The sequence below is a fragment of the Amblyomma americanum genome, chromosome 11 (genome assembly GCF_052857255.1).
Source record: "Amblyomma americanum isolate KBUSLIRL-KWMA chromosome 11, ASM5285725v1, whole genome shotgun sequence".
Lineage (NCBI taxonomy): Eukaryota > Metazoa > Arthropoda > Arachnida > Ixodida > Ixodidae > Amblyomma > Amblyomma americanum.
Genome location: NC_135507.1, coordinates 36,410,389 through 36,437,984, shown reverse-complemented (window position 1 = coordinate 36,437,984; position 27,596 = coordinate 36,410,389). Strand labels below are relative to the sequence as shown.

Here is a 27,596-nt window from a genome sequence, read left to right as displayed (position 1 = left end):
TAGCATGGCAACGGCGTTTGGTGCAGGAGGTATGAAGACCCCGCCTTGAACGTCGAGAAGGCCGTGCAATCCCTTACAAAAATTTCCTTAGACAGTCTATAGATTGTCCATAGACTTCTGTCTATAAAATCTATAGGCTCTCTATAAACAAACCCTAGAGAATTAACAATCTATAGACAATACAAATTCTACAGACAAGCCCTAGAGAACAATCTGTAGGCAATAAAAATCCTATAGACAGTCTATAGACAATCTATAGATTTTATGGCCATACACTTTGAGTGGACTTTTGTCTATAGATAGCCTATAGACTATGAATAGACAAAAATATACATCTATAGGAAGACAATAAAGTCTATAAGAAGTCTACAGACTGGTTATAGACCATTTTTGTAAAGGATATTCCTTTAATTGTCAAGGATCATTCATTCACTAATCTGCAGACCTCACAGAAGGTGCTTGATCAGCAGCTTCCGCTTCCTCTGCTCCTTCTTCTTGTCAGACACTCTGTCCACAAGAACCTGTAGCCTGCGGTCCCCTACATCGGCGAAGTTGGAGATCCAGTGGCGGATGTAGTTCTTCTCGATCTGACGCGCCCGGACCAGCTCCGGAGAATCGCTGGGGCGAGAGAAGCGCAGGTCCGCGTGGTGCGCGACACCAGGTATGAGCAGGACCACCACATCGTCCGAAGGCGGCTCCAGCACGCCCACAGCGGACCACGGATCCAGTTCACCATTGCTGGGAAGACATAAGACATAAGGTAAGCATATTCAGTGTTAATGCGATAGCCTTAAAGGCCCCGTTCACCAGAAAATCGGGTGTCAGCGTTGCCGGCGTCGCGTTGCGAGCGGAAAAATCACTGGCGTGACTCTGGCAGGTGGTCCCCAGAGAGCAAACTAGCAGGCAGGTGGGCCACCTAAGTCCCGTGACCTTGCGGTGCCGTCATAACCTGAACACCGGGTAGTGAGCAAACTGTCCGCCGTGGAAGGTGGCAGTTTAATCAATGATTGGTCACTCGGCAAGAGCAGCCTGGGTCGCACAAGGCCCGCCACTGGGAGCACCTGCCATCGCAGAGCAGTGGCGCATCGTTTAACCGCTGAACCACTGCGCCAGGAAGGGGTATGAGGACACCCAAGGATGTATATGTAAAGTAGAGAATGACCTTTTGCATATGTGGAAATTAATCCATTACGCGCTACCGCGTCATGGCCTTTAAGGCGGAGCTTAACGTTCCCTCCAATTTTTTTTAGTCTGCGATGCGTTTGACTGCGCAGTGATCCAGAGTGAACACCTGAAGCGAGTAAAGTGGAGGCAAAAGGTGTCGACACCGCAGTAGTGAATAGCTTTTATGAACGTAAGGTGTGATTGTCATGTGACACCGTGGCAGCTAACCATGTTGTGTTGCAAACGAGCTTGCAGAACGCATGACGCAGGTAATTTATTATTTTTATTTTACGGTGTTGGCTGTTCTTAGTTTTTTCCTCAGATCTGTGCCGTTGGCGTCTGAGCGTTAGCTCTTACTCATCACGTTTCTCGATTTCTTGGGGTCTGCTACCACCTCCATTCGGCGGGAAATTTTCTAATTCCAAGGAATTCAAGGTGGTGGCCCCCCTGAAAATCGATATAGCAACCCAATTGGAAGTTGGTTAGTGACGTCAGTAATTTCACAAATTGGTGATTGATTGGTGACATCACTAATATATCCAATTGATAATTGATTGACGTCACGTCCAAGATGACAAATTCGCATTTTCATTGGTGTACCTTACTTTAATCTCACTTATATCAATTCTAGTAAACCAAACAGCTAACGCTTGTTGCTTCAACCTCTTCTACATGGTGGCGGAATATTTTTTGTTTTTGTTCGCAATGGGGACACTCATGGAGAGACGGCCATCGGCGATCGTGTAGTTCATACTCCCCTGAAAGAAGTTACGCTAAACAAGCGAGTTCTTTGAAGCAGTTGCCCGTATGACCCCGTTATAAACACTGAAAACAAATCAAACTTTGCGTGTGTTGATGAATTATCTCACACTAACAACAAACACGTTATAATCACTGGAAACCGCTTTTCCAAGCTATAAGAAGCCAAGAAATGAAATACAGGTGTCGCCATCACCCGGCTGATTTCGCAAGTAAACAGCGGTGCGTCGACACTTTTGAACGGAAATCTCGGAGGCTAGGCTACATTGCAATTCACTCCAAAACGGTGATCACGGAGCCCTTTTCGGTGTGGTTTGAATCTAGTGGCGGGAAAATATTTAAATTCAGTTTGGTAAGCAATAAATCCGTCTCATCATCTCCGACAAACATCACCATAGCCAGAAGGGCTCACACAATTTTTACAACGAACCAAAATTAAATAGCGTTGCCCTCAATGTCTCTTTCAAGGGTTAGTACCTATCGCGTATTTAACCCGTCCTAGAGGACTTTACACTGCGGCTAGTTGTTCAAGCAGCAAGTAAATTCACTTCTGCGGGGCTGATTGCAAAACAAATAAACGCAGATCAAGGGCGACGACATTGAGCCAAGTGAGGCGCAACCCTAAAAAGTAGAACTGCGATTCGAGTGTCAGCTGCAGGCTACTCAAAGCTTGCTTTAGCTTCGCAGTAGCCCTGAGAACGGTTGGAACAGATCTTATCAAGCCGCATCACCTGAAGATGATGTTGGTGGCAGTCTCGAAGCTGTCTCCTCCGTAGAGCATGATCGTTCGATAAAAGTCCGGCCAAACGCCGAACTCCTTCCAGCACCTCTCCCTCTCCGCTGTGGCGTTCCAGGTGTAAGGGAAGAACATGTCGGTCACGCCGTTTCCGCAGGTCGCCATCATGAGCTCGTTGCACGTCTGAGAAAGAGGGGTTTTTTATTTTTATTTATTCAATACTGCCTGCCACCTTTTGGTAGCAAGGCAGTAGTGGGCTCGTGACGTGTACAGTGCTTGGTCCACAACATACAGCAGCATCAACAACAACAAAAAGAAAGCATATACAGTTAAATCTCGATTTAAAGAAGTGAAAAGCAGCTACAAATTATTTCGTTAAATCTGGAAATTCGTCAAATCGAACAACGCATTTCTCCACGCCTTTGAAATCTTAAATTGTAACGTAGCCGCACCGAAAAGCTACCACGGCACCGTATTTGCCGACAACCCACGCCAGCGCGTATCAAAAGTCCATGAAAGCAGTATGACAAAATGATTTCGAAGGCAAGGTGGGAAGCGCCGCCGACTGCCTTGTCCTTCGCTCAGTGCAGCAGCACGACTTGCAGCCCTGTCAGAACTAAACCAGGGCTGTGACTTTCGCGTCTAGACGTTATTGTTGTCTTGTTTCCAACAAGCTGCGAGACATCGTGGGAAAATAAGAGAGAACTGACCTTTCGTTACTCAATTATTCTCGGGAAAACTTCGTTACATAGGGTTTAGAGGTCGTTTGTTTCGTTATTTCGGGTTATTGAGAACATTGAACCCAGTGGTCACCTGCCGTGGAATCTAGATTTGTTTGTTAGATCGGCAACTTCGGAAAATCGAGTTTCGTTAGACAGGGCTTTAACTGTTCATGCGCAAAGCAATGTTTCTGCGGAACAAATTAGCTTAGAAAGAAGACATAAACGCAATACATTTACATCCAAGTACAGAAAGCATTAAAAGCATACACTTGAAGAATCAAGAAACATGCATTAAACTTACTAGCTGGAACTTATTGCAGAAAAAAAAATTTGGTGATAATGAGGTAACTTCTTCCAATCGGCTATCGTTCTTGGAAAGAACGACAGCTTGTACGCATTGGTTCTGCACTGAGGTAATACTACCGCTTTTCTCTGTTTTGTGACGAGTTTGTCGTGTTCTATTGTACTCATATAAGAAGAAAATTCTATTTTATTATGATTATTTATGATGGCGAATAACATTTTTAAACGGTGAATTTTTTCACCAAATTCCAAAACGCGCAAACCGGAGCGGCTGAGATGATCGGATATCGATGCCTGTCCACCAGAGGTGTTGTATATGAATCAAAGTGCTTTTCTTTGAACCCCCTCTATACTTCTAACAATCATTTTTGTATGCGGATTCCAAACCACGTCAGCGTAATCGGGTAAGGGTCACGCGAGTGAAATATACGCTACAAACTCTAAGTGGACGCATGTCTAACCCGGTGTCTTATTAGTCATAGTCTTTTGAATTCCACTGAAACTATGTTTTTACTGTGAGGGTTCCGACTGAGGTTCGACTTTCGACTATGATGTACTAATGAGGGCTTCTACAACATTTAACGTGATAGCGTTAAGGCTTCCATTCCGTAGAAAAATCGGCGTCTCGGTGTCGTCGAGCGTAAAGCAGGTGGACCACCTGCCACCTAGGTTACGTGACCTTGTGACGTCATCACAACCTGCCCTCCGCATTCTGAGCAAACTGCCCATCATGTGCACGTAGATGTTAAATTAATGTTTGATCGCGAGAGGTTGCTCGGCAGAGCAATCTGGGTCTCACAAGCCCCACCAGTGGCTGTGTTTGAAGTGGCCAGCTTCTCGGGCAGTAATGCGTCCATACCCAACTATTCTAGACAAGCATTTTCTAGCGGTAAAAAAATAATGGGCACAATTTCTTTTCATATATTGTAAGATTTCGCTATAGCAATTAGTATATCCGAAGATCTCTCGTCAGCAGGCTTGCATTGCTTTACTGTGTGAGGTGCACAAAAGATCCTCGGAGGATTTTTGAACGCGGTGCGTCGACAGTGGTGCGTCGGACAGCGAAGCGCTGCGCGTGTCAGCCCAGCGTTGCGCTTGTGCGCGTGCTAACTATGTGTGCGAGGCGACGGCGACAAAGAGCGTGGCGAGCACGAGGAGTGTAAAGCTGACGTGTCAACGAGCCGAAGTGTGAAGGAAGACAGCACAGCGGAGTTCGTGTCATTCAAGCGTGGAGGTGGCAGCCGTAGGACGTTGGGTCCGTGCTGCCGTGACCTCCCTTGGATCATCGACGTAAGCCTTCTGCGTCCCTTTCAAGCTTGGAGGTGGCAGCCGATGGACTGAGGGTCCGTGCTGCCTAAAGGCACCCTTGGATAGCCTGCTTTAAGCCTCTGACGTCTCGTGACGTCGTCGACAGGACTTGGCAACGTTTTTCCTGCAGCTGCCAAGTTCTTCGGGCTCTTGACGGGAAACCGTCGGCGTCTTCCTGTGTTCCTCTCCGCTCCTACTACCACCTGGCTCCCTTCCGCCGCTTCCTTCGACGCATCGCCAGCGACGCGTCGCACAACATGGACCCGCGTTCGCCCTGTCTGCAAGGCATCCCCGCTTCACCTGGGACTCTCAGTACCTGGTCAACTCTTTCCTTTTATTCTGTCTGAAGCCGCCACGCTGGCTTAGTGGTTACGGCGCTCGGCTGCTGACCCGAAAGACGCGGGTTCGATCCCGGCCGCGGCGTTCGAATTTCGATGGAGGCGAAATTCTAGAGGCCCGTGTACTATGCGATGTCAGTGCACGTTAAAGAAACCCAGGTGGTCGAAATTTCCGGAGCCCTCCACTACGGCGTCGCTCATAGCCTAAGTTACTTTGGGAGGTAAAAACCCCATAAACCAAGCCTTTTATTCTGTAGTGTTGGACGCGTGTTGTGTGTCTTTGTCTCTTGGTGTTTGCCTTTTTTATTGGCCCATTTTCCTTTAAATTATAAATACGACTTCGTTTTGTTTTGTTTGATCTCTTTGTTCTCTTGTTCTCTTCGAATATGCACGCGATAGCGTTCCGGGCCCCTCCGGAAAGTCGGGGACGCGCTGCCAATTCGCGACATCCTGTTAATGATTTTGATATCATCAAAAACGTTCTCTATTGGTTTTTAACTGCTCAACGTAAAGCGATGGAAACATTATAAACATTTTGCTGCATATCGGAGGAAGGGACCATTATCTTCAAAATTTCTATACCAGTACCTCACAGTTTTCTAATATTCGAAATTTTTGTCCAAGATTGTTGGACATGAACCACTGCACCACTGCACCAGTAGTGGTATGAGGGTGCACAGCGATGTATGGATGTAAAGTCGCGAGTGACCAATTCTGCATATATGGGCATTAACCTATTAACACTTTCACGTCATACCCCTGTGTCGAAACTTAAGTGACCCCTCAAATTTCTGCCTCGTGCTCTTGTGCTGCTAGTCGCACCGCTGGTAGTAGCAGCGCTGTCACAAACAAGCTTTCGCACCACCTAAATATTAACAAAAAGAAATCCAACAGGATGGTAACGACTTTGTAACGCGAGATTCAGCGGTAGCTGTTTAGGCGTTCAGTTACGTGACCACTGGTGTAGTGGTCACGTGGTGCATCCCTGCGCTGGCAGGCGGCTGTTTCAAACGGAGCCACCCGTAGGCTTATGCGGCCCAGGTTGACCGGTTACGCCGACGGCGACGAGAAAGCCAGGAAGAGACGCCTATAACAGCTATCGCTGTAAAAGGATGAGAAAGCTTGCACTCGTGATAAATCATTTCCCCAAAAACTCCAGACAAATGCACAGCTTAGGCATTGCACTAATTGGCTTGCGTTAATTAGCTTCAAGGCTTCAACGCTAGCTTTCAAGACTTCCTTACGGTGTTTTTTCAAAGAAATTAAGTCGGACAGAAGCCAGCACTGCCTGACCGTAGAAACATTACTTCAATGGACAACACGGTTAATTCTGTTGTACGCTGTAGTGTAAGCTCCGCACCTCGCTTTTTGAGTTTTCCCGCTATCTCAAAGTCGTCATATGTTTAGAAATCACAGAAATAGACAAGTAACTTACGGCGAAAACCGGGAACCGAGTGATCTATTGCAGTGAGGAGTAATAGCTGCACATGTCATTGGATGATACTCGAATGTTATCCGCACTTGTGGATCTTAGAATCGCTATGGCCGTGTTTCACATTGTTCAAAAGTTGCTTTCGCGGTCTTTTAGACGTTTCGATCTTTTTTTTTCAATTACATTGCTGCATAATTTGCACGACTTGTTCCTGACAGATGAATGGAATAGCCGTTTAATAAACGGACATAGACGACAAATGGAAGTTCACGTGTATTAATGTTTACGGCATCCTAACAACAAATATTCGTCGGTCTCTCAGCGCTGAACGACGAGGATAACATAAACGAATGTCTCGCCATCACTGATGTATTTCGCAATGAAGTGCGGCGCATCGATGCAATAGTCGCGGATCTCAGGGGCTTAGTTTCTCTATCATTCACAGCATAACGATGACCACGGAGTCTTTCCGGCATATATTTGACGCGTTTGAATCAAATGGCGGCGAAATGCTTCTTCTGCTTCCGTAGAAACATCAACATACCAAGAGAGTGTCATAGAATTGATTTTTACTAGACACAAAAATCGAATGTGGTTCTTCCTGGAGGCTTTTTAAATTTTCCATTCTACAAAACATCTAAACTTTTGTTTTGCTCAAATCCAACATTCTCTCGGCAAAAATTTTGAATATTGGAAAATTGTACGTTACTGTGATAGAAATGTTGAAGGTACTGGCCCAGTCTTCCGATGTGTAGCAAGATTCTTCTTTTAAAGTTTTTCGATCAATCGAATCAGCATTTCAGACTGCCTTAGAAAACCAATGAGAAACGCTTTGACGATCGGGAAAATGTTACTGGCACAAAAATGCATCCCTGCCGACGGGAGACCTGCGGATGTATTGATTGTTATGGTGAAATCTCACAATGTATGAAAAAATTTGCTTTCATAAACTTTTTTACCGTTCAAAAATGGCTTTGTCCAGAATTGTTGGGTACGCAACTGTTTCGGACAATAATTTACTAATCCCAGAAAAATTGCTGCAATACGTGAAAGATACAAAGAATCCCAACTTTTTAATAATTCAAAGACTTGCCATGTAGACATAGTCAAGGGTTCGACGAAAGTTCGTCTGGTCAGGCATTAGTAACAGTAAAGGTATAACAGTCACCAACCAAGTAAAACAAGTGAAAGTTAAAAAAATGTTTACTTTGACTTGGTGAGTGACTATTATACTTTTACTTCTACTTGCCATGTGGCATAATAACAGGCTTACTATCAGCTAAGTAGGTGGTGGAGCCGGTTCTCTTAAACCTTAGAAACCTTAGCGAGCTCCGGCTTTTGTAGTTGCCTCTAAGCTACAAGGACAGGTGCTTCTCCTTTGCAGTTGTAAGTTCAACTTCCAGTAATCGTCTTCTTATTAAGTCCTGCTTTCCTGGGATAGTCCACAAAGAGTGGCAAAGATCCACCTCAGCAGCCAGTGTAAGACACTTCAGACATGCGCTGAGCTCTGCAACTTCTTTAGGGCCCCATCGGCATATCTCCGACAGGGTAAGGGCCGCCCCAGCTCTTATCCTTCTTCTAAGGTATTACCTCCTCCAATCGTGTTAGGTTACGAAGGAGGCGGTAAGTGGACGGGGGAAACATAGGACGTCTACCTCTCCTTTTATAGGACGACAAGATGGGAAGAGCGGAGCGCAATCAAAAGGGCAGCCAGTGGGCGAGGCATTCGTATTTTTTTGTTTGTTGCGTGAAGAACACCGCTTTCTTCTAGTGAACATTCTGAGCATCTTCTTGTGTCTCATGTATGTGGACGCGTTTCTTTATTTCCGTATTAGGAGCATGTTTCTCCTGCGTGATGTCTAGTGTATTTGTAACTCTTTTAAGTTGTTTAATAACCACTAAGGTGTACGCGTAGATATGGGCTTCTCTTATAGATGGCATGTCTTTTATAGACTCATTTGAATCACGGATAGCATAGAGCACCATCCCAAGCAGGTCCGGGTATTCGGAGACGTATTCGCGTCGTGTGATTAACTCAGTGTGCAGGGCTTTTAGTAGCCGTTCTTCCACCCTTTTCTATGAACGACGCGTCTGTATAAGTTATACACGTTCCTGAACTTATATCAACCACCGTTCATTTTGCTGGCTTTTGCTTTTCAATGGAGCTTGTTTGTCTTGTTTGTGGTCATTGTCATGTATGCCCGCGGAGGGAGTTGGGGCGGGCGGGAGGGGGGGGGGGGGGGAGGGCCTATCATTTTGGTGTTTGTGCTGTCACCTCACAGTATAGAGCTGCAACGGGCGTAAGAATATTTCTCTCTGGATCTCTTGTTGCCTCTATGTGTTAAATTAGTTGTCAGTGCGTTCAATTCTGCATATTTCTGGGCAATCAGGATGGGTGTAAGTTTTGGCAAAGCAATGATGGTGCGCATTGCGCTCTTATTTATCGTTTTTAGTGCCACTCACTGCCGTCATGTCAGCCGATGGAACTGAGCCTCGTATAGCATCGTGGGTTGAAATACTGAACGTACGAGGCGTCTGGCCTTCTCTGTCCAAGCCTTTCCAACCCTAGACGAGATGCGTTTCATCAAGTGCAGCGTAGTCGCTGACGTTTTCTTTGTCCTGTGTAGCCATTTTGTTCCTTTACCTGATCTACACTCTAAAAATCAATACACCTATATACGTGTAAAGAGGGGAGCAAAGTGTCCTAGATCTAGCGCACACTCCCTTTCATAAAATAGAAGTGCTCTAGAGGACACTTTACTCCCTTTTTACACCTTTCTGTTTAGAGCGTATGTATGTCTAACCCAATAACTCTCAGTTCATCGACAATGTCTGGTTACCAATTGTGACCGCCAACCTTGTAGCTTGAAATTTCTTTCTTCGGTTAATGTTAGCCACGTGTATGTAGCTATACTCCTGTGGCAACAGTACCAAGCCCGCTTCTCCACTGTTTTAAGGCTTCTTGTAAATGAAATTTCTGCGTCGCAATATGCTTTAGTTGACCATATCATGACATCATCTGCATAAATCATGAGCTGTATGTGTTGTGTTTCTCCTAATTTCCAAGGCAATGGTATGAAATCTATGTTAAATAGCAAGGCGGTGAAGACTGCGTATTGTGGAGCTCAAATATTTGAAGTGTATTTACGGTTTTCTTCTCCAGTGAGCCGAATAGGGAGGGTCCTGTGTGAGCAGGTTGTGTACTACTTTCATAATCTGTATGGGAACGCCCAAATCTTGCATGTTCTCAAGGATCTTTGCGTGTGACGCGTTATCATATGCTTTTATGCATTCGCCACGTCTTCAGCTAGTGAAGCCAATCCTGCTACTGTGTCGAGGTTTGACCTGAGCCCAATTTCTCGCGGGCGGTGCCTTTGTTCACTTTCAAGCCACCAAGATAAGCGCATGGCAACCATATTATAAATGTTACAAATTTGGGCGTTAAGTATATATAGGCCGCAGTTATTGTATGTTTTTGGGTGGTTTCCCAGCTTGGTATCGCGACGACGACTGAGTGTTTCCAGTCTTGCGGAACTTTTCCTCTTTGCCGTATCTCATTTATCATACTCAAAAGGGCATCAACAGCTTCTCATTTTAATTCAAGACTTCGTATTGAATGTTGCCATGCCCCGGTTATGTTCTTTCGCTTGCTGCTTCTATAGCAGCCATCAGCTTTAATCTGTTAAACGGATATGTTATTCCCACGTTTTCCACCACGTCCTTCATCGGTGGCAGGGCGGGCGATTGCTCATAAGTAGGGGAAAGAAGGACTGCGGCCTCCCCTGCAAACTCCTACGGTGTCAACTGCGGGGCGAGCAGGATACTTTCAGCATGATCTTTAATATGGCGCCCCTTTTCCACGCCTCTGAAAGACCTCCAGAGGGCTCTGTTATCTTTTTATCTTTTCTTGTACCCAGACTACTGCACCAGTCAGTCCACCTATTATGCCCCAGTTGCTTTTCATAGCAGAGTGCCTGAGCTGTCAGTCAGTTGATCGATGTATCTTTCTGTCAGCGTCCTCAGGTTGCCGAGTAGCCTCTATCTCTGCTAGTTTTCTACGTGCCCATATGTTTGTAGAAGGCGGAGGTAGGGAGTTGGCTGATCTTCGTTTACTATTGTGCTGACGGTGTGATCCTTGGGACCCGCTTGTAATGTTGACATAATCGTGTCTGGGATAGAACTTTCTGACGGGCTAGTTGATACATTTCTATTAAACAGCGTGCGCTAACAGGACGAACACAGGAAACTTGAAGACAGAGGAAAGAAGCGCTTCTTTTCTCTGTCTCCAAGTTTCCTGTGTTCGTCCTGTTAGCGCACGCTATTTATTCGTGTCTGGGCTTGCGGTTTGGCTCCTTGTATCCTTCCGAACACCATCCCAATGTGCTAATGAGATTTATCTTCGGATTTTCTTCACTCGTGTTGTATTGAAAGCTATCTGTATGGGGATGTGCCCACTACTCCATGCGTCAAAACCTGCCTCGCATTCTGGCCCACCGGGACTCCTCCGCCCCGTCAGATCTGGAGAGTGCATTCGTGTTGAAGGCAGCGTTGGGACCCTACCAAGTCGAAAAAAAAAAAACGACAGCGCCGGTTCCAAAATAAAACAAATTTTTGTCCTCCTGTCGTTATTAGAGGTCGAAAGGGCGGGTTGAATAATCAGTAGTTGGCGTTCTTTTTTTGATTGATGGTCATGCCCCCAAGCGGTGTGCGGAGCATTGCAGTTCCCGCCTATTGACACAGGTGTTCCGAGATTGTTGGACGTATGTATTTTACCCATCCGAAATTTATGCCCGTGTTTCTTGGGCGAGCGTGAACTGACACCAGTATTAGCGGAGTTTTATTCGGACTTGTTAGGACAGCAATGACTTCCTGATTTTTGATCCACAGTAAATCACTGCATCACAAAGAGAACCAACAGCCGCGGATACAGCAGGCTAGTAAACGAAAGCGTGAACAAACAGCAAAAACAGATTCTCATTCACCAAGCAAGGGTTAGAGTACTTTGTATTTACTACTCCAAACGCGCAAAGGTAGGAATACAAATTTTCCTACAGAAACAAATTTAATATTTTTTTTAGGAGAACCAACTAAGAAAAAGTTTCATTGATGAAGGAAATTCATCGCACAATAAAATAACAGCACAAGATGAGGCAAATATTTCATAATTTTATTAACTTTGGTGTTACAAAACTTGTTACTTTACCGTTCTTGTTTATTCGTGTTTTTATTCACCGTTATTAGCCAAATGTTTCTGCAAGGTTGTAACATTTCTGCTCATATTGTGCAGTGTATGGAAGACCTTAAGCAACCATTGGGCGCATTTTGCTCGAACGAGTCAGTATGCATCCAGAAGTTAAGGCAAGCATATCCAGTATCCCCAATGCACTGGGGTTCGCAGAGAGCGGAGGTTATGTGAATGCATCAGCGTTATAGGTTAGTAAGAAATGGGTGGATAGTTAGTGCTTAAAACTAGGGTATTGACCTATACATGTCAATTGAGACCTCAAAGCTGGGTAGACTAACTAAATACAAAATCTAAATACCATTCTAAATACAAAATCAAAGTATTTGTATTTAGAATGGGTGAACTAGCACTATTACGTTTGAAAGACTCGATAGAGAAGCATAGCTAGACAAAATATAGAGTGCGTTGGCACCTACCACCAGCGCGTTTCAAACGGGACGCTCTCAGCATTGAGCGATACATGTGCGTGTGTATACTAGGTGGCCGAGGGTGCAGCAATAACTATCACCCTTTCCTCCTCCCCATTTCCGGTAATGGGAGGAGCGAGAGGGCTGGGAACAAGATTTCGGGTTTTAAACTTTTGGCGCTCACCTGGAACCTGTAACCTCCCAGGTTACGCTGGAAGATGAAGAGGTCGTTGCACCGGCGCTTGCCGGTGCTGTTGTACAGAACGCCGACTGCCTTCACAACAGCGTCCACCAAAGCCGACCTCTTGTTGGCTGGCGTTTCGATGAAACCCTTGCACGCCTCCTGTGTAGAGTGAAGACCAATTATAAATCATTTTAGTGCTAAAGCATTCGTACGCTCACCAATGCCGACCAAGAACCTTGTCACCTACGTACGTAGACGTAAGTACATAGACGTACGTACGTAAAGAAACAGAAATGAAATAAATCTACAATTGGGAGTCGAAGGCGCGGCGGCGCGAACAGAACTACAGCTTCGCAGGCCACTGCACGAGAGCACTGTGCTATCACCGCAGCCTATCACGCTTCGTGCTAAACTGCAACGCACTCTCGCGCTGTGCAGTGTACGTCGTCGTCTTCATCAATTAATACTACTATCGAACTACGTAATAGCGTCGCCAGACGTGCCGACGACCCAGCAAAGCAAACGCATGAGCCAAACAGTCTGAACACATGCTTTTGTCACGTCTACTCGGTTCGACTGCGTTAAAACCCTACCAATTTTTGAAGCAAAAGCTTCACTACGCTAGGTTTCAAGAAAAAAGCGTCAGTGCAGTCACGTGACAGGCGTCATGTGGTGTCACGTGGCACGTCATGTGACCTACTGACGTCATCGCCATCTGCCTGCAGTGACAGGTGGCAACCGCCCCATCGGGCATTTCATCGACGCTTTACAGACAATCCGTTCGGCAGTGTGTGCGGCGTTTGTGAACGTAGCCATGCAAAGAACGCATTCGCTTCTCGCCAGGGTTAACAAAAGTTTAAACCATAGCTAATATTTGTTAAGAGAGCGCATATCGCTCGCCCACTGAATCAATTTTACCGCACGCAAGAACAAGCCTGCAATTTTAATATTAGTGAGATGATTACGTCGTTTAAATATAATAATAAAAATGTCTGCTTCCATCAAAACAATGTCATGGAGAAGGTGAGATAAAACTAAGGAGCGCATCTCTACGTTCTCACCTCAAGTCATTAAGTTAACATAGTGAACCAAAAGTAAGGAAAAGGACAGGTTACATATCTAAATTAGCTTTATCAACACACTAGCACACCAACACTCAGCAACTTATGCGCATGGAGTATCTACGAATCCCTTAATTGTTCCTGGAGGAGAGAATCTTAGCATACGTGCAAGCCGCCAGCCCGTGTCAAGTTACCAGGGGCGGCTTTATGCCCGAGAGCTTTATGAGTTCTGCTTCAGGAATTAATTAATCGTGCTTTGTTATGGAGACATTGGTCATGATTACTGTTTACCGCATGATAGCGTCTTCTGCGAAAGACACAATATGGCTCAATGCTCTCCATCTAATTTAAGCTATTTTTGTACCCGGACATTGCCTGCACTCATGTGGCATGGGCTGTACACACATGTGGTCTGCTGTAATTTATTTACCACGGCACTCACGTTTTACGTTTCATAGCCTAGCTAGAGAGTCAGCGATATAAGGCGTGTAGGGACCGATGTTTTCAGAAATCGTTTTCTGAACATTTAAGATTCCAAATAAATATATATGACATACCATCAGCAGCTCGGATTTTCTTAACAAAACTTCGCGAGCAATGTAATTCCTCGCAGCTTTCCTAACGCTGCTCAGAGATTCGAGGCTCAGCATAAATAAATAACAAAGCTCTCGTCTTACGCCGCTGTCGCCTTTTTCTTCGTAATCACTACAGCTTGAATACTCTGTCACAGAACGATTAAACCTACACTCTAAAAGAAAAATCGATCCAGGGGGAAACAAAGGCAACTTTAGTCCTCAAACGCCCCGTTAGACCCTCAATTTGCACACGACACACTTTTTGTCACAATTGCGCGCCCTGCGCAAAATCAACGGACTACCTGCTGAGAAAGAAACTATCGGGGGGCGCATCGCGGCATAGCAGCACGCGAAAATTGCACAAGAAGACCTCGACTCGAGGATGCCGTCTAAGGCCAGTGAGAGCACTGTCGCCGCCCGTTGGTACCCCGTTGGTCCCCTGTTGGTCCCCTTTCCAAGGGGACCAACAGTTCGAACCTTCGCAGTTAGTCCCGTAAAGGACGAATACCAGTGGCAGGTCAGTTAGTCCCCAAAAAGACTAACCTCTCGCCCGCTGTTAGTCTCTTTTTTCGTAGAGTGTATCCCTTGGGCATGCCACACTGATTGTGGATATCGATAGCAATGCGTGAATGGCATAGAAAACAATGCGGTACGAAAGAATTGCCCAGCCGTGCTATCCCAACGGAATGTAAGCATGTTTTTTTTTCTTTTCATTCATGGGCAGCAGTCGGGACGGTGCCTCTTAAAATAAATGAGGACGTATTTCTGAAAGTACTGCTGCACCGTTCAAATGATTACCTCATTATTGCGTTCTGTAGGCTACCAAGTACACTTACCTCAGGCTAGATAATCGACGTTGAGTTCTGCGAATTTAGCTTAGCAGGCGCAGTTACCGGTAACGCTGACAGCATAAAAAACGACGTGGATATTGCTAGCAGGTGTACCGCAGTCGGACCGAGACGTTCAGAAAGCCCACCAGGAAAGAAGGCAGAGCTCTTGAAGCATTGGAACCAAATTCTCTAGCTGGTACAAATTTCAAGAGTGGGCAAACTCGCGTACTTAATTATTTAATTCGACCCCCCCCCCCCCTCATGAAAAAAAGGATTTTAGCAAGAAGGCGGGCGGAATTAGTATAGCCACACATTTTCTTGAACTGCTGAAGCTTAAGGTGGCGGACAACCGCGTTCCGATAAGGAAAGTCAACCACAAGCAAAACAGGCTCCGTAACAGGTCATTTCTATAGTCTTGAATGAAAAATAAATCATGTTCCTTACAGCGTGTCAGGGAGTGTGCTTGCTGAATCGCATCTTACCCGCACGGGATAAGCAGGTAGCGAACCGACGAGGTCCGAAGGCTCAGGGAAGTTGGCCAGAGCCAGGATAGAGTAGCTCTCCTTAATCCAGTCCCTGAGGAGCGTGTAGTTGCTGGGATGCAAGCTCTGGCAGAGGCCAAATTTTTTCCCCAGCTGACGGCATCCGGCCTCTGGAACAGGTGCAAAGAGGAGTTATCACGTATGCCAGCGTTTCCTACCTTCTTCTTGTTCTCATTATCGTCATCATTATCAGCCTGATTATGCTCATTGCAGGCAAAAGGCCTCTCCCGTGTCTCTCCAATTAGCCCTGTCCTTTGCCAGCTGCGGCCACCTTATACCCGCAAACTTCTTAATCTGATCCGCCCACCTAACATTCTGCCGTCTCCTGGATGTCATTAACCCGCATTTGTTCCCTCACCCATTTTGCCCGCTTCCGGTCTCTTAACGTTCATCATCATCATCATCATCATCATCATCATCATCAGCCTTACTACACCCACTGCAGGGCAAAGGCCTCTCCCATGTCTCTCCAATTAACCCTATCCTTTGCCAGCTGCATCCACCCTTTGCCTGCAAACTTCTTAATCTCATCCGCCCATCTAACCTTCTGCCGCCCCCTGCTACGCTTACTTTCTCTTGGAACCCACTCCGTTACCCTTAAAGACCAGCGGTTATCCTGCCTTCGCATTACATGCCCTGCCCAAGCCCATTTCTTTCTCTTGATTTCGACTAGGATGTCATTAACCCGTGTTTGTTCCCTCACCCACTCTGCCCGCTTCCGATCTCTTAACGTTACACCTATCATTTTTCTTTCCATGGCTCGCGGCGTTGTCCTTAACTTAAGCTGAACCCTTTATGTTAGCCTCCACGTTTCTGCTCCGTAGGTGAGTACCGCTAAAATACAGCAGTACACTTTTCTCTTCAGGGGTATTGGTAAACTTTTTTCTTGTATCAATTTGCAAAACAGTTTTTTACAACCTCTGGTAAGTTAAAGTATGACTGCCGGAAAACATGACTCACTCAACTACTTGAACATATTCGTTCATCAGAGATCCCTTAACTATGCATAGTACTATTTGAAGGAATACAGAAAAAGGTTGTTAGGTTTGTTTATCCGAAATTCAAAACGACTGATTCCCCTAAACACTGAGCTCGCATTAAGGATAAGAATATTGACACATTTCGAATGCAAAGGGAGTACCTCCTTGACTTTCTCGATTCACCGTTCGACCGTAACTTGGTGCTCTAAAGTTCTTTATACGTGTCCCCTTTATTCATGCGACATATTCAACATCTCCAGGAACACTGGCGCCATCTTTATCGAACACTGAGGGCCCCAAATTCCGCTTCTTTCCGCAACATTTACCCGTTTGCGATCACCTTTCAGCCTTACTGTCACACTTCGAGTGGTCCTGGATCAACTTTTCTCGCATGTTTTTTTGGCCATTTTACCCGCCGTATTTGTTTCGTAAATTGATTAAAATGTGTCGGTGGCCCTTCGAACCTAATTTGACGTGCATTATGCACGAAATAGTCATGATTATTTCTATATATAAGTGAAGCCACCATGGACCTCTAGAATTTCGCCTCCATCGAAATTCGACCGTCGCGGTCGGGATCAAACCGGCATCTTTCGGGTCAGCAGCCGAGCGCCATGAACACTCAGCCACCGCGGCGGGTGCATGTTGTTGTGTTTTTACTTATCATAACAACCGAAGGTCCGCCATGAGTCACTTACCCGAGTATCCGAGTTTCTGCAGCTCGGTCCATGATTTTCTTAAGGCATCGGCGCACAGTTGAGATTCTCGTTCGAACGCGGCGGTCACTGCTTCGTTGAACCTTCCGCAAGGCACAAGGCCCGGAGACATGTTGACCGGAGCACTGGAGGCGAGTGCTCTGAAAAGTTGTTATACATTTCAATTAAACTTAATTTCATTTACTTTATTTCCAGAAAGTTCTGGTCGGCTATCAGGGCTAAAAGCTGTGAATAAAAAGCGTTTCGTCACATACTTTAAGGAGAATACTCAGGACAAATTAAAGTTGGCCTGTGTCGATACTACGAAATTATAACGGCAGAGGCCACTCTAATCGAAAACGAGCTTTCAGTTAAGCTTTAAACGAGCGAAAAAACAAATACAGGCGGCGCCATCAGCCGGAAGATTTCGATACTAAGCTGCGTGCCTCAACACCAAATTATACACGAATCTCAGAGGCTACGCTAGATTACAATTCAAAATGGTGATCACGGAGTCATTTTCGGTGTAGACGTCACGAGTTTGGATCAAGTGGCGGGAAATTTTATAAACTGTTTTCTCAGCCATAAATGCGTCTTTCGCTACCGGACAAACGTTAACATAACTAGAAGGAGCGAGATGACAAATTTTTACCTGGAATAATAATTCCACGGAATTTTCCTCAGTGTCCCACGATGTTGGGCGAAAGAAAAAAGAAATAAAAAAGGTGTCCTGCCTGCATCCCCAAGGCACAGAGGACTAGCGTCTATTCGTGAGCTCTTATTCAATTTCGTTTATCCATGTCATCTATTTAACATCACTATTCTCTATGGTCTCAATCGTAAAAGAAAAATTCTAGCGCCGTCTCAATTATAAAGTAGTGCGAACTGGCATTCACGTAACAGTTTTAGTGTTTCTGAAAGTTCGCTTTCTTTGCTTACAATATTGGCTATAACCGCTTTCTACCGAGCGTGTTTTTCAGCGTTTGTTAATTGCCCACATGGCTTTTCAGTCCTAACGGTCATCGCCATCGTCAGCAGCCAAAGTGGGCCCAACGCAGGGGAAATTTCCTCTCCCTATTATCTCCAACTGGTCCACTGTTAGGTCAGCCACAACTATCTAATCCGAGCAAATTTCGTAGTCTTCTCTTCCCACCGACTGAATTTTTCTTCGCTTGGCATCCGGTCTGCCGCTTGGTCAGCAATACGTGATAGCCTCAGAGAAAATCAGTTATCTGTTTGGTCCGTATTACGCGTATATACCGGCCTAGTCAATTTTTCGTCTCAATTTCCGGTAAAATATCAACTGGCTTGATATCATTCTTTAACTCACTTTGTACTCTAGCACGAATCAAGCAAAATGAGGGTAGACTTAACATCTAGCGACCTCTTTAATCAAGATTCTTTATACTCCGCCAGTTCTGGGTTAAATTTTCACCTCATGAAATACCGAGTATTTACGGTTGGTATTGGGAGCAGGTCTGGCATTGATTTTTAACCCGATAATTACGGAATATGTATTCCATTTTCGGGGGGGGGGGGGGGCGAGGAGGGGTGAGAATATATTACAGATTTGCTCCCGTTGTAACCTCCGTAGTTTGAGGGGGTAACAATATACCCGAATACTCGCTCAGTATTTCGAACCGCGATTAGAGATCACGCTAGAGCACAAACCATGCTCCATCTGAGTTGATTTGTGTTTAGTGTGTGTTATCGCGGTGTCTCCTGAAGTTATCATTTTTTTCCTTTCCATAGCCCGTAGTTCGAGCCCTTGATCGAATATCAAACTTTTTCGTTAGCCTACGAGTTTGAACTGCCCGAAGTACTAGATTGTTGACTTCCTTATCAATATTTCGTGAGCTATTCTACCGTACAACGGAGATATACTTGCAATTTTTGCACCTGCTAAAAAAAACTGTGCAACGAATCATACAAAACCTGCTCCCCACAGCTCTTCGCTTCGCGCTTTGCGGGGCCGATTATCACGACCCTTCGAAAGTGTTCGCAAGTACTTTGAGCACTTCATTGCTTGGCGCCTCAGGCATTGTCTCGTTGTGGGTCATAACCGTCTGCCACATGGATCAATCCTAATAAGTATAGCTTTGTCAGCAACTTAGAGTCCAAGATGTTCGCTTCGGGGTCACGCTGTGTGGCTTATTATGCACCGCCAGCGTTTCAAATCCCGTGAAGGCGAGAAGAGCCGTCAATCTCAGCCCTCCGAGAGCTAGAAATCAGAAGAGCCACACTGCACGCGTTAAAAGCTAAGCCCTTGGGCTCCTTGCTTTCCACAGAGTCTGTACCTTAGCAATGCGTGGTCTTTGGTGCAGCAGTTTGCAGCGTGCCGTCACGAACCTATTGTACGGGCGAATGACTGAGGGCCGGTTTTTTCTTCTTGTCCTCTTTTCTCGCCTTGAGAGCAAGGGTAAGCTTTGGAATTATTCTAATGCGATGTCATTAGAAGGATCATTGGGGGAAAATGTGGCGTCGGTCATTAAACTCGCCCATTGGCTGGAGGGGAGGGACGTTACTTCCGGTAAAAGCATGAACAGTTTCTAATGCTATCCCGTTGCCAACGCATAATGTAATCAGGTGCCCCTGCGATTTTTTGTTTTTTGTTTCTAAATATACGCAACCATTGCTTTTGTTGTTGTTCTTGCTCCGAAAGATCTGGTTCGTCTCGCTCTTACACTGCAGCTCGCACAGAACGCGTCTTATTCTTTGCTTGTTAAAAACAAGGCCCCGACTTACGCGTCCACGATGTGCGGGTACTTAAGCCTGAACCACGCTGCCAGCATGCCGCCGTAGGAGCCCCCGAAGGCGACTACGGGACTCATCTCGGCTCCGGGAAGAGTGTACTTGAGGTGCAGGATGAGGTCGGCGTAGTCGGCAAGAGCTTGCTCCGAAGCAAGGTACCCGATATTGTTGGGGCTCTGCAGCGTGTGAAAGTCATCACCTTCACTTACGTCAACTTCGTCACCATCATCACAAAAGTTCAACTTCCGAAATACGTCAACTTCGTCACCATCATCACAAAACTTCAACTTCCGAAATAAAAGAACACGCCGCAGTGGCTCAGTGGTTAGGGCGCTCGACTACTGATCCGGAGTTCCCGGGCTCGAACCCGACCGCGGCGGCAGCGTTTTTATGGAGGCAAAACGCTAAGGCGCCCGTGTGCTGTGCGATGTCAGTGCACGTTAAAGATCCCCAGGTGGTCGAAATAATTCCGGAGCCCTCCACTACAGCACCTCTTTCTTCCTTTCTTCTTTCATTCTCTCCTTTATCCCTTCCCTTACGGCGCGGTCCAGGTGTCCAACGATAATGGAGACAGATACTGCACCATTTCCTTTCCCCAAATATCAATTATTATTATTATTGAATGAAAGAAAATTATCCCACTTGCCTCTAATGCAGTTTGCCCTGCTGCACGTGAGGCGATCCTATTCCTTCGAGCATTTGAGCCTCACCACGCCACCTTATGCTCTGCCACTAGCGGTTTCGTCTGCCTTCCCTTTGTATTGGATTTGTCCAGCGGTTGTTCGTTAAGCGGGTCACATGCCCTGGTTTAACTTGATTCCTCCTCCAATGTTCAGCAAAGATTGCGTCAATTCGTCTCTCTTCTTTGTACAGGCTGCTCATCATCTATCTCTCAAGTTTCAGGATAACGTTTCGACAATGTAACGCTCGCGTCAGAGTGATCGAGAACTATAACCACCTCTTTCTTCGCTTTGACTATAGCTAAGGGAAAGATACTCGACAATAGACCATTATCACACTATCAATCAGGTGATAGAGAAATGCGCAGAGTATAACCAACCCCTATATATAGCCTTCACTGACTACCGAGAAAGCATTCGACTCCGTGGAAACCTCAGCAGTCATACAGACATTGCGGAATCAGGATCTAGAATAGACTTATGTGAAAATACTGAAACGACTGCACAGCTACCCTAATCCTCCATAAAGTCAGCAATAAAATTCAAATAAGGAAGGGCGTCAGGCAGTGAGACACGATCTCGCCAATGCTATTCACCGCCTGTTTACAGGAGGTATTCCGTGGCATGAATTGGGAAAAGTTTGGGATAAGAGTTAATGGAGAATACCTAAATAATCTGCGATTTACTAATGACATTGCCTTGCTGAGTCAGCTGCAAATCATGATCAATGAGGGGCGGCTCTGACACCATCTGTCCGTCATCGGTGGCGTGACAAAGATCTGCCAGCACCTGACAGGTGCCCTCACTGTAGCGCTGCATCGGACATTTTGTGATGTGCGGCACTTGTTGTGGATGTGCCCAGCAACGGCTGCTATAAGAAAACGGCTCCTCAGGGAGGTACGCCTGCGGTGGAACCGCGAAAGTGACTACGTGAAGTGGACTATGAACAACCGTTTCATTAGCAACCTATGCGACTACCTCAGCGCAACGGGTCGTCACTCCTTCTTTTAACTTTAAATCCCGTGCATTCCTTCCCCTTTTTTAAACATATGCCTCATGGCACACTTTTCGGATAAGAAAAGAAGATCAATGAGTTAGACAGGCAGAGCAGAATGGTGTGTCTAAAAATTAACATGCAGAAAACCAAAGTAATGTTCAACAGTCTCGCAAAGGAATGTTCGCATGTTCATTTTCACATCTAGAAGTCAAATTCTTTTGCTCTTTGCATGTTTAGCTTTGCGTGATACCCGTGAAACAGGGTGCGGCAAAGAGGGCGACACGAGCGCCGCTTGCGGCCATCGAAGCTGCAGTCTTCGCAATTTCTGCAAAAACTGACACCATTCCCGGCACTTAAAGCAAATAACAGATGTGAGACTTACTTCGATGTAGTTCACATTAGTTTGGATAGGTGGAAGCAATTAGTATATGAGGTAAGTTGTGCGCATTTGAAAAAATAAAACGAGCTGCGTCTTAAAAATCGCTCCTTACGGCGAAAGCGCCAAAAGCGTACCGTACGTCTAAACGCGAGTTCCCCAGAAAAGGGGGCCAACTCGCCCAAGCAGACACTTACCTCGTACGACTTGTCTCCGAACGGCAGCGACTGCCCGTAGTAACGGTGCTCGGCAAATACGACGAGGGCGTTGAACTCCGGCGCCCACTCCCACATGACACCCTGAAACAACAAAGTCCAAGCTTCAAGCCTGCACTGAGGACAAATTTAAGTTGGCTTGTATCGACAGATTACCGTGCTAATCACAAAGCCGCTTCTTTAATCAAAAACTGTACTTTTGTAAGCTAGAACTGACGTAGAAATGAAATACAAAAGCCGCGAATCTCAGAGGCTTCACTTCAATTCAAGACGTTAATCACGGTGTCATTTATGCTGATGGCGTCACGAATTTGAATTGAGTGGCGGGAATATTTCTAAATCCAGTTAGCGCAACAATAAGTGCGTCTTTTACAGGCGGACAATTTTCAACGTAGGCTGTTGCAGAATAAATTTTAACTAACAAATTTAATAAGAACAACACTTTCATACAGTTTTCCTGAGTGTTGCTTTATGTCTGGCACCATGACAAAGAAAAATAAAAGGACACCATTGAAAAGTGACAACGTGCATAGATGGAGAGCAAAAGTGTCAAAAGCGACTGGCATAAGTTGCTACAGAAACAAGTCACGCGTTGCAAAGTCTTCTTTTAGTTAATGCCCAGGGCCTGCATACAAGTAATGACTCGAACCCTGGCCCGCTACGTCCATGGCTTAGCAAGAAGTGGTCATACATTACTGCGGAAGGAACAGTCACCTAATCATGAGTGCCTGCGAGGGGGGCACTGACGGAAGACGTACGGCTTATTCGGGAGAGAATTTTACTCATTAAGTAACTAAGTAAAATACCGAAGCTCCATTCAAGGCTCCGGTTCATCTGGTGCTCTTCAGTTTTCACACAGGTAGAAACAGCCGTAGAGTAAGTTTTTGTTCTTTTCACTGAAAGCGGTTTCCTGTTGACGTAATCTTCATGTGATACACAACAAAGTCTAAATTGCTGTGCACTTCATATCAATATATTTGTATTCAACCCATTACCCTACTTATTGGTTTACCATGAGGGTACTGATAATTAAAAAAATGTTTAAGTGTGCCGTCATTCCATTGACTGGGACGGGACCGACTCATGCCATTGCCAGGGTCAATACGCATACTCATGGAGTCTCTGTGCATTGAATCGACACAACATACGATTAAGCGTACACAAGGCTATAATCCAGGAACATACATCTGCTGCTTCAGAAACTTCGACCCCATATAACGCACCAATCTGTCTCTTCGCTCCATTGTGATGGTGGTGATGATGATCATGATGAATTTTTATGGCGCGAGGGCGTCTGTGGCTAAAGAGTGCCATGACACAAGGTTTTTCTTTTTTCAAGGCGGGGTCAAAGACCCATTTCCCAAGCATTCCACCCCAGATAAGCCGAGCACCAGACCAGGAGAAAGCTTGTACCCATTGTATCACCGGTGGGTACCCGGCGGCACTGGGGATCGAACCCCGCACCTCCCGCGTGCGAGGCGAATGCTCAACCGACTAGGCCCCATCTGCGGTCATCGTTTCATTGTGATACAGGCATCCGTGTGGGCGTCGAAGCGTCAATGTTTCTTTCTTTTGTGCAACTTTCGGTGAGTGTGTGTTTTTGTCAATCTCTATACATGCTTTTCTATACGAATCCTCACTGTGTTTGATAAATTGGTATTAAATAATAATGTAATCAGTACAGTCGCGAACAACTACAAATCTACTTTCAATGGGGTACAACTAAAAGCGAACTAACGCAGTAGTAGAACTGCCAGTGTAGTGAAAGTCGTGTTTTATTCTGCACGCAATTGTTCCTTGCGTGAGAACTCACCGTGTTTCGAATGAACTTCTCCAGTTCAGCTTCGTTACCAGCGTAGAAAAATATTGGTCCACCGTCATGGTCCCAGTACTGGTCAGCCATAACATAGCGGATTTCGAAGGTCTTATTGTTGTGGAAGGCGAAGTGGTCCAACTGAAAAGCGAACGAGCAAACCTGGTGAATAATGGTGCGCAGAGGAAACATGGTGGTCATAAGTACACGATTGTAACGAACTCAACGAGTGGTATAAGGTGCACGAGTTGAATGTAACCAAGCATTTAAAAAAGATGAAGTGTCGTAGGCCAGCGAAACTCACTGAGGGTTGTTAGGAGTCGTGTGGCCTAGTCTGTAGTATTTTTTTCGTTATTAAAAGTTGATTAATTAGATAAGTCTAACTAGCTAACTTTTTTATAATTGGTTTTAGGAACAAAGTGTCAATGTAAAAGTTCTAGATCGTCTCAAAAAACCGCCAGCTGGGCTTTTTCCATCAAAGTACGATTTACGTACCTTTACTTATTGGCCTTAAAAGAAAGCCATCACGTGACCAACTGGTGGGTCACATCTCTGTCCCAGTGTGCACGCAAAGGCTAATCGGAGAGAGCACTTCAGTAAAAATTGATTTTTTTTCTAATACGGGTCTTGGGATGTTTAAATGGCGCTATTGTGCCGTGGACGCTTTTCTTTTTTTGCGAGCTAGGGTTTAAGGCCAGAAAAAACTACTTTACGTTAACGGCATCTTAGTGCAAACGTTGCAGTCAACTGTTTTTCGAAGTGATCTACAATTTTTCCATTGACACTGTGTTCCTCAGGGTAATAATTAAAAAGTTTGCTAATTTTGCTTAACTAATTAGCTAACTTTGAATAACGAGCAAAAATACTGCAGATTAGGTGACGCGACTCTAAACAACCCTCAGTTGGTCTCACGCGGCTAGGACATTCCGTGCTTTTTAAACGCTTGGTTACATTTAGCTGGGACACCTGGTATAACCAGCCCGTTGTAGCAATCTGCCACAATAAGAGTGTGCTTTAATGTCCTTGTGTTATTAGCTCCGATATAAAGCTACAGTAGTACTTGCTGTAGGGTTGGTTGTCTAATGTTATAAATTTGAGGTGCTCTTTCTATCCACCCTCATTCCAAACAATTCCGCACAGAACCATTCTTGAGCAGGAAGCCGTTTATGAATGCGATTTTTTTTTTTCATATAATGAAAGATCTCGTTATAACAATCAATATATCATTTGATCACGGACGGCACTCTTGCATTTTTCGATTAATTTTTTTATTATCGTCCATTGGTTTTCTATGGCAGTCGTGACTTTTCGATGCCACCAATGGAAACATTTTAAAAGAAAGATTTTGCTAGACGTCATAAAAGTAGACCATTACCTTCAATATTTTCGTAACAGTTTCTTACAATTTTCTAATTCTCAAAAATTTTATCCGAGAATGTTAGACATGCCGGTGTTCGTGTCTTTCGCGCCGTTTAATTTTATACTATGAGATAAAGTTAACTGAACGCATTCTTATGGTATTGTTAGTAGGGGTGTGCAAATAATACTTTTTCAAATCGAATACGAATACTCTAGCTTTTCTACCGAATTGAATAAAGATAGTTTAGCTGAAAACCGCGTCGAATACGAATCGAATAGTGAGAGATCTGAATAGATTACGAATTGAATATATAAACGAATACTTGCTACTGGTGCGAATATTCAATTATCAAACGTGAAAAACAGGGAAGCATTGCTTTCGGAGTTAGAGCTGTATTATTTGAAAGACGCAACACTGATCTTAATTTGAGGGGGTCGCAACTCGAGGTCAGTGTATTAACTTTTATCGTTGTCATGTTATGCGCATAGGAAAAATCTTTTTTGCTTTTGATAACGAAACGTAAAAGAGCGCAACATCTTAGTGCATGGGTCGACAAGAGCTATATATGAGGCATGGCCTCAGAGATCCGGCATTATGCCGGGTTTGCTGAAACTGCCTTGGCCCTGTCGCGTCGTCCAATCTCTGAGGCCATGTATGAGGATTATGAACATCACCATGGTAATGGACCGCACCGTGGAGTTGAACCCTCTATCCCGCGCATACCGATAATGGCAGCATAGTACCAGGCATGTATGGTCCCTGTTTCTTGGAATAGTCACCGAAGAAAAATACGGCAGGCATTATTCGAACTTTCGAGCCAATTATTCGAAAAGTATATAAAGACTTGAGGAGATATTCAATTTGCTTCATATAATTTTGAGCATTCACTTTTTTATTCCTTAGAATAATTGATTAGGAGGGCTTTGATTCGGTATTCGAAATTTATGAATATTCGCACACTCCTATTGGTTAGTCATTCCTATCCCTTCCTCAGCGATGTGTGCATACCATGCTAACACGGCTGCGATTGCTTCAAAAGGGTCCAAGTAAGCTACGTTTCACGCCTTTTCATCAGTCCAACTGAACGGCCCAATTTTCAGATTAATAAAAAGTGGACTACGAAGCTGTTGAAATTGTACGGTCTGCTAGCGTTCTCATTTTGCAGCATTCCTAGAAAATCTTGACGAGCTAATTTTTTCGACGGAAAGTTATGTATGAACGCAGTTTTTTTTCGCATATCGAGAGATTACATACCGGTCGCTTGAAGTTTTCCGCGATTTATTGTCAAAACCAATTGTTTTTCTGTGGCAGTCTTAACTGCTCGGTGCGAACGCGGGACAAACATTAGTAGCAAGATTTTACTACTCATCTGAAGGTTAGACCATTCACACCGATATGTTCACAGCACTATCTTACGATATTTCCCATTTGCCTCAGAATTAAAACGGATGCGCAAGAAATCTGGCTTTGCTGCGTTACAAATAAAATGCGACTCGTTGTTTTCTTCTCGAACAGAAACATTTCCTAAACTGCCCGATATGTGTCGCTCTCCTGCGATAAATTCCTGTTCTTGACAGCATGCTGGCAACGCTCTGTTCTTCTGTTCTGCCAGTAAGGTTCACGTCAACAGTACACGCTGTGCATTTGACAGTCTGTTCAGGGAAGCCTTGTAGGGGGATGAATTCATTTCAACCTACGCAACCAACGCCAAGAGTTGTCTGTCTCACTCGAAACACACTCCGGCGATACTTGGATTGAGAAGCGGCTGGTCGTGCAAACAAAGTCTTAAGGCAACAAACAACTACGCACCTTCGTCCTAAACTTGTACTCCTTGAACGACGTGTCGAGTGCAGCTCGGGACCCCAGCAAAAGGGCGCATGATGTGAACAAAAGCAGAAGAGCGGCACCCATCCTTTCCGTGTGTAGCTGTTCGCTGCCTCCTCCTGGGCCTTCTATATAAGGATTCGGCGGAACTCAAGTCACTCTCACAGCACAAGTCGCCTTTGACGCCTCTTCTCACCAGCTACATGCCGTTGCGTTTTCCCTTTCAGTAGCACGGCTTCCCAACGCCCTGCATAAGACGCTGCCGCCCTGGCGTCGGCCCAGGCACTGCTCTACGGGGC

General features: G+C 45.2%; 1 protein-coding gene and 1 long non-coding RNA gene across 2 annotated transcripts in view; one reads left to right on the top strand and one right to left on the bottom strand.

Annotated features, from left to right (window-relative positions):
• Positions 1–65: 65 nt before the first annotated feature.
• LOC144110770 (lysosomal Pro-X carboxypeptidase-like) lies at positions 66–27,596 on the bottom strand. The gene is made up of 9 exons (XM_077643867.1): positions 27,283–27,596; positions 24,114–24,254; positions 22,283–22,384; positions 20,027–20,208; positions 17,285–17,442; positions 15,547–15,716; positions 12,599–12,757; positions 2,655–2,842; positions 66–738 (listed from the first exon to the last, which is right to left on the bottom strand). The coding sequence occupies exons 1-9, from the start codon at positions 27,382–27,384 to the stop codon at positions 447–449; spliced, it is 1,494 nt and encodes a 497-aa protein (XP_077499993.1). The 5' UTR covers positions 27,385–27,596; the 3' UTR covers positions 66–446.
• Positions 634–27,596, top strand: part of LOC144110772 (uncharacterized) — a 189,539-nt gene continuing 162,576 nt past the window's right edge. Inside the window, exon 1 of the long non-coding RNA XR_013309921.1 lies at positions 634–760. This is a non-coding gene — a long non-coding RNA (uncharacterized LOC144110772). The remainder of the gene's footprint in view (positions 761–27,596) is intronic.

Coding starts and splice junctions, on each gene's coding strand:
- LOC144110770 (XM_077643867.1), bottom strand. CDS start 27,384: ATGGGTGCCGCTCTTCTGCTTTTGTTCACATCATGCGCCCTTTTGCTG. Junction 15,717..17,284: donor GCAGAAACTCGGATACTCGG/GTAAGTGACTCA, acceptor CACCTGTTCCAG/AGGCCGGATGCCGTCAGCTG. Junction 12,758..15,546: donor TACCTGCTTATCCCGTGCGG/GTAAGATGCGAT, acceptor CACTCTACACAG/GAGGCGTGCAAGGGTTTCAT.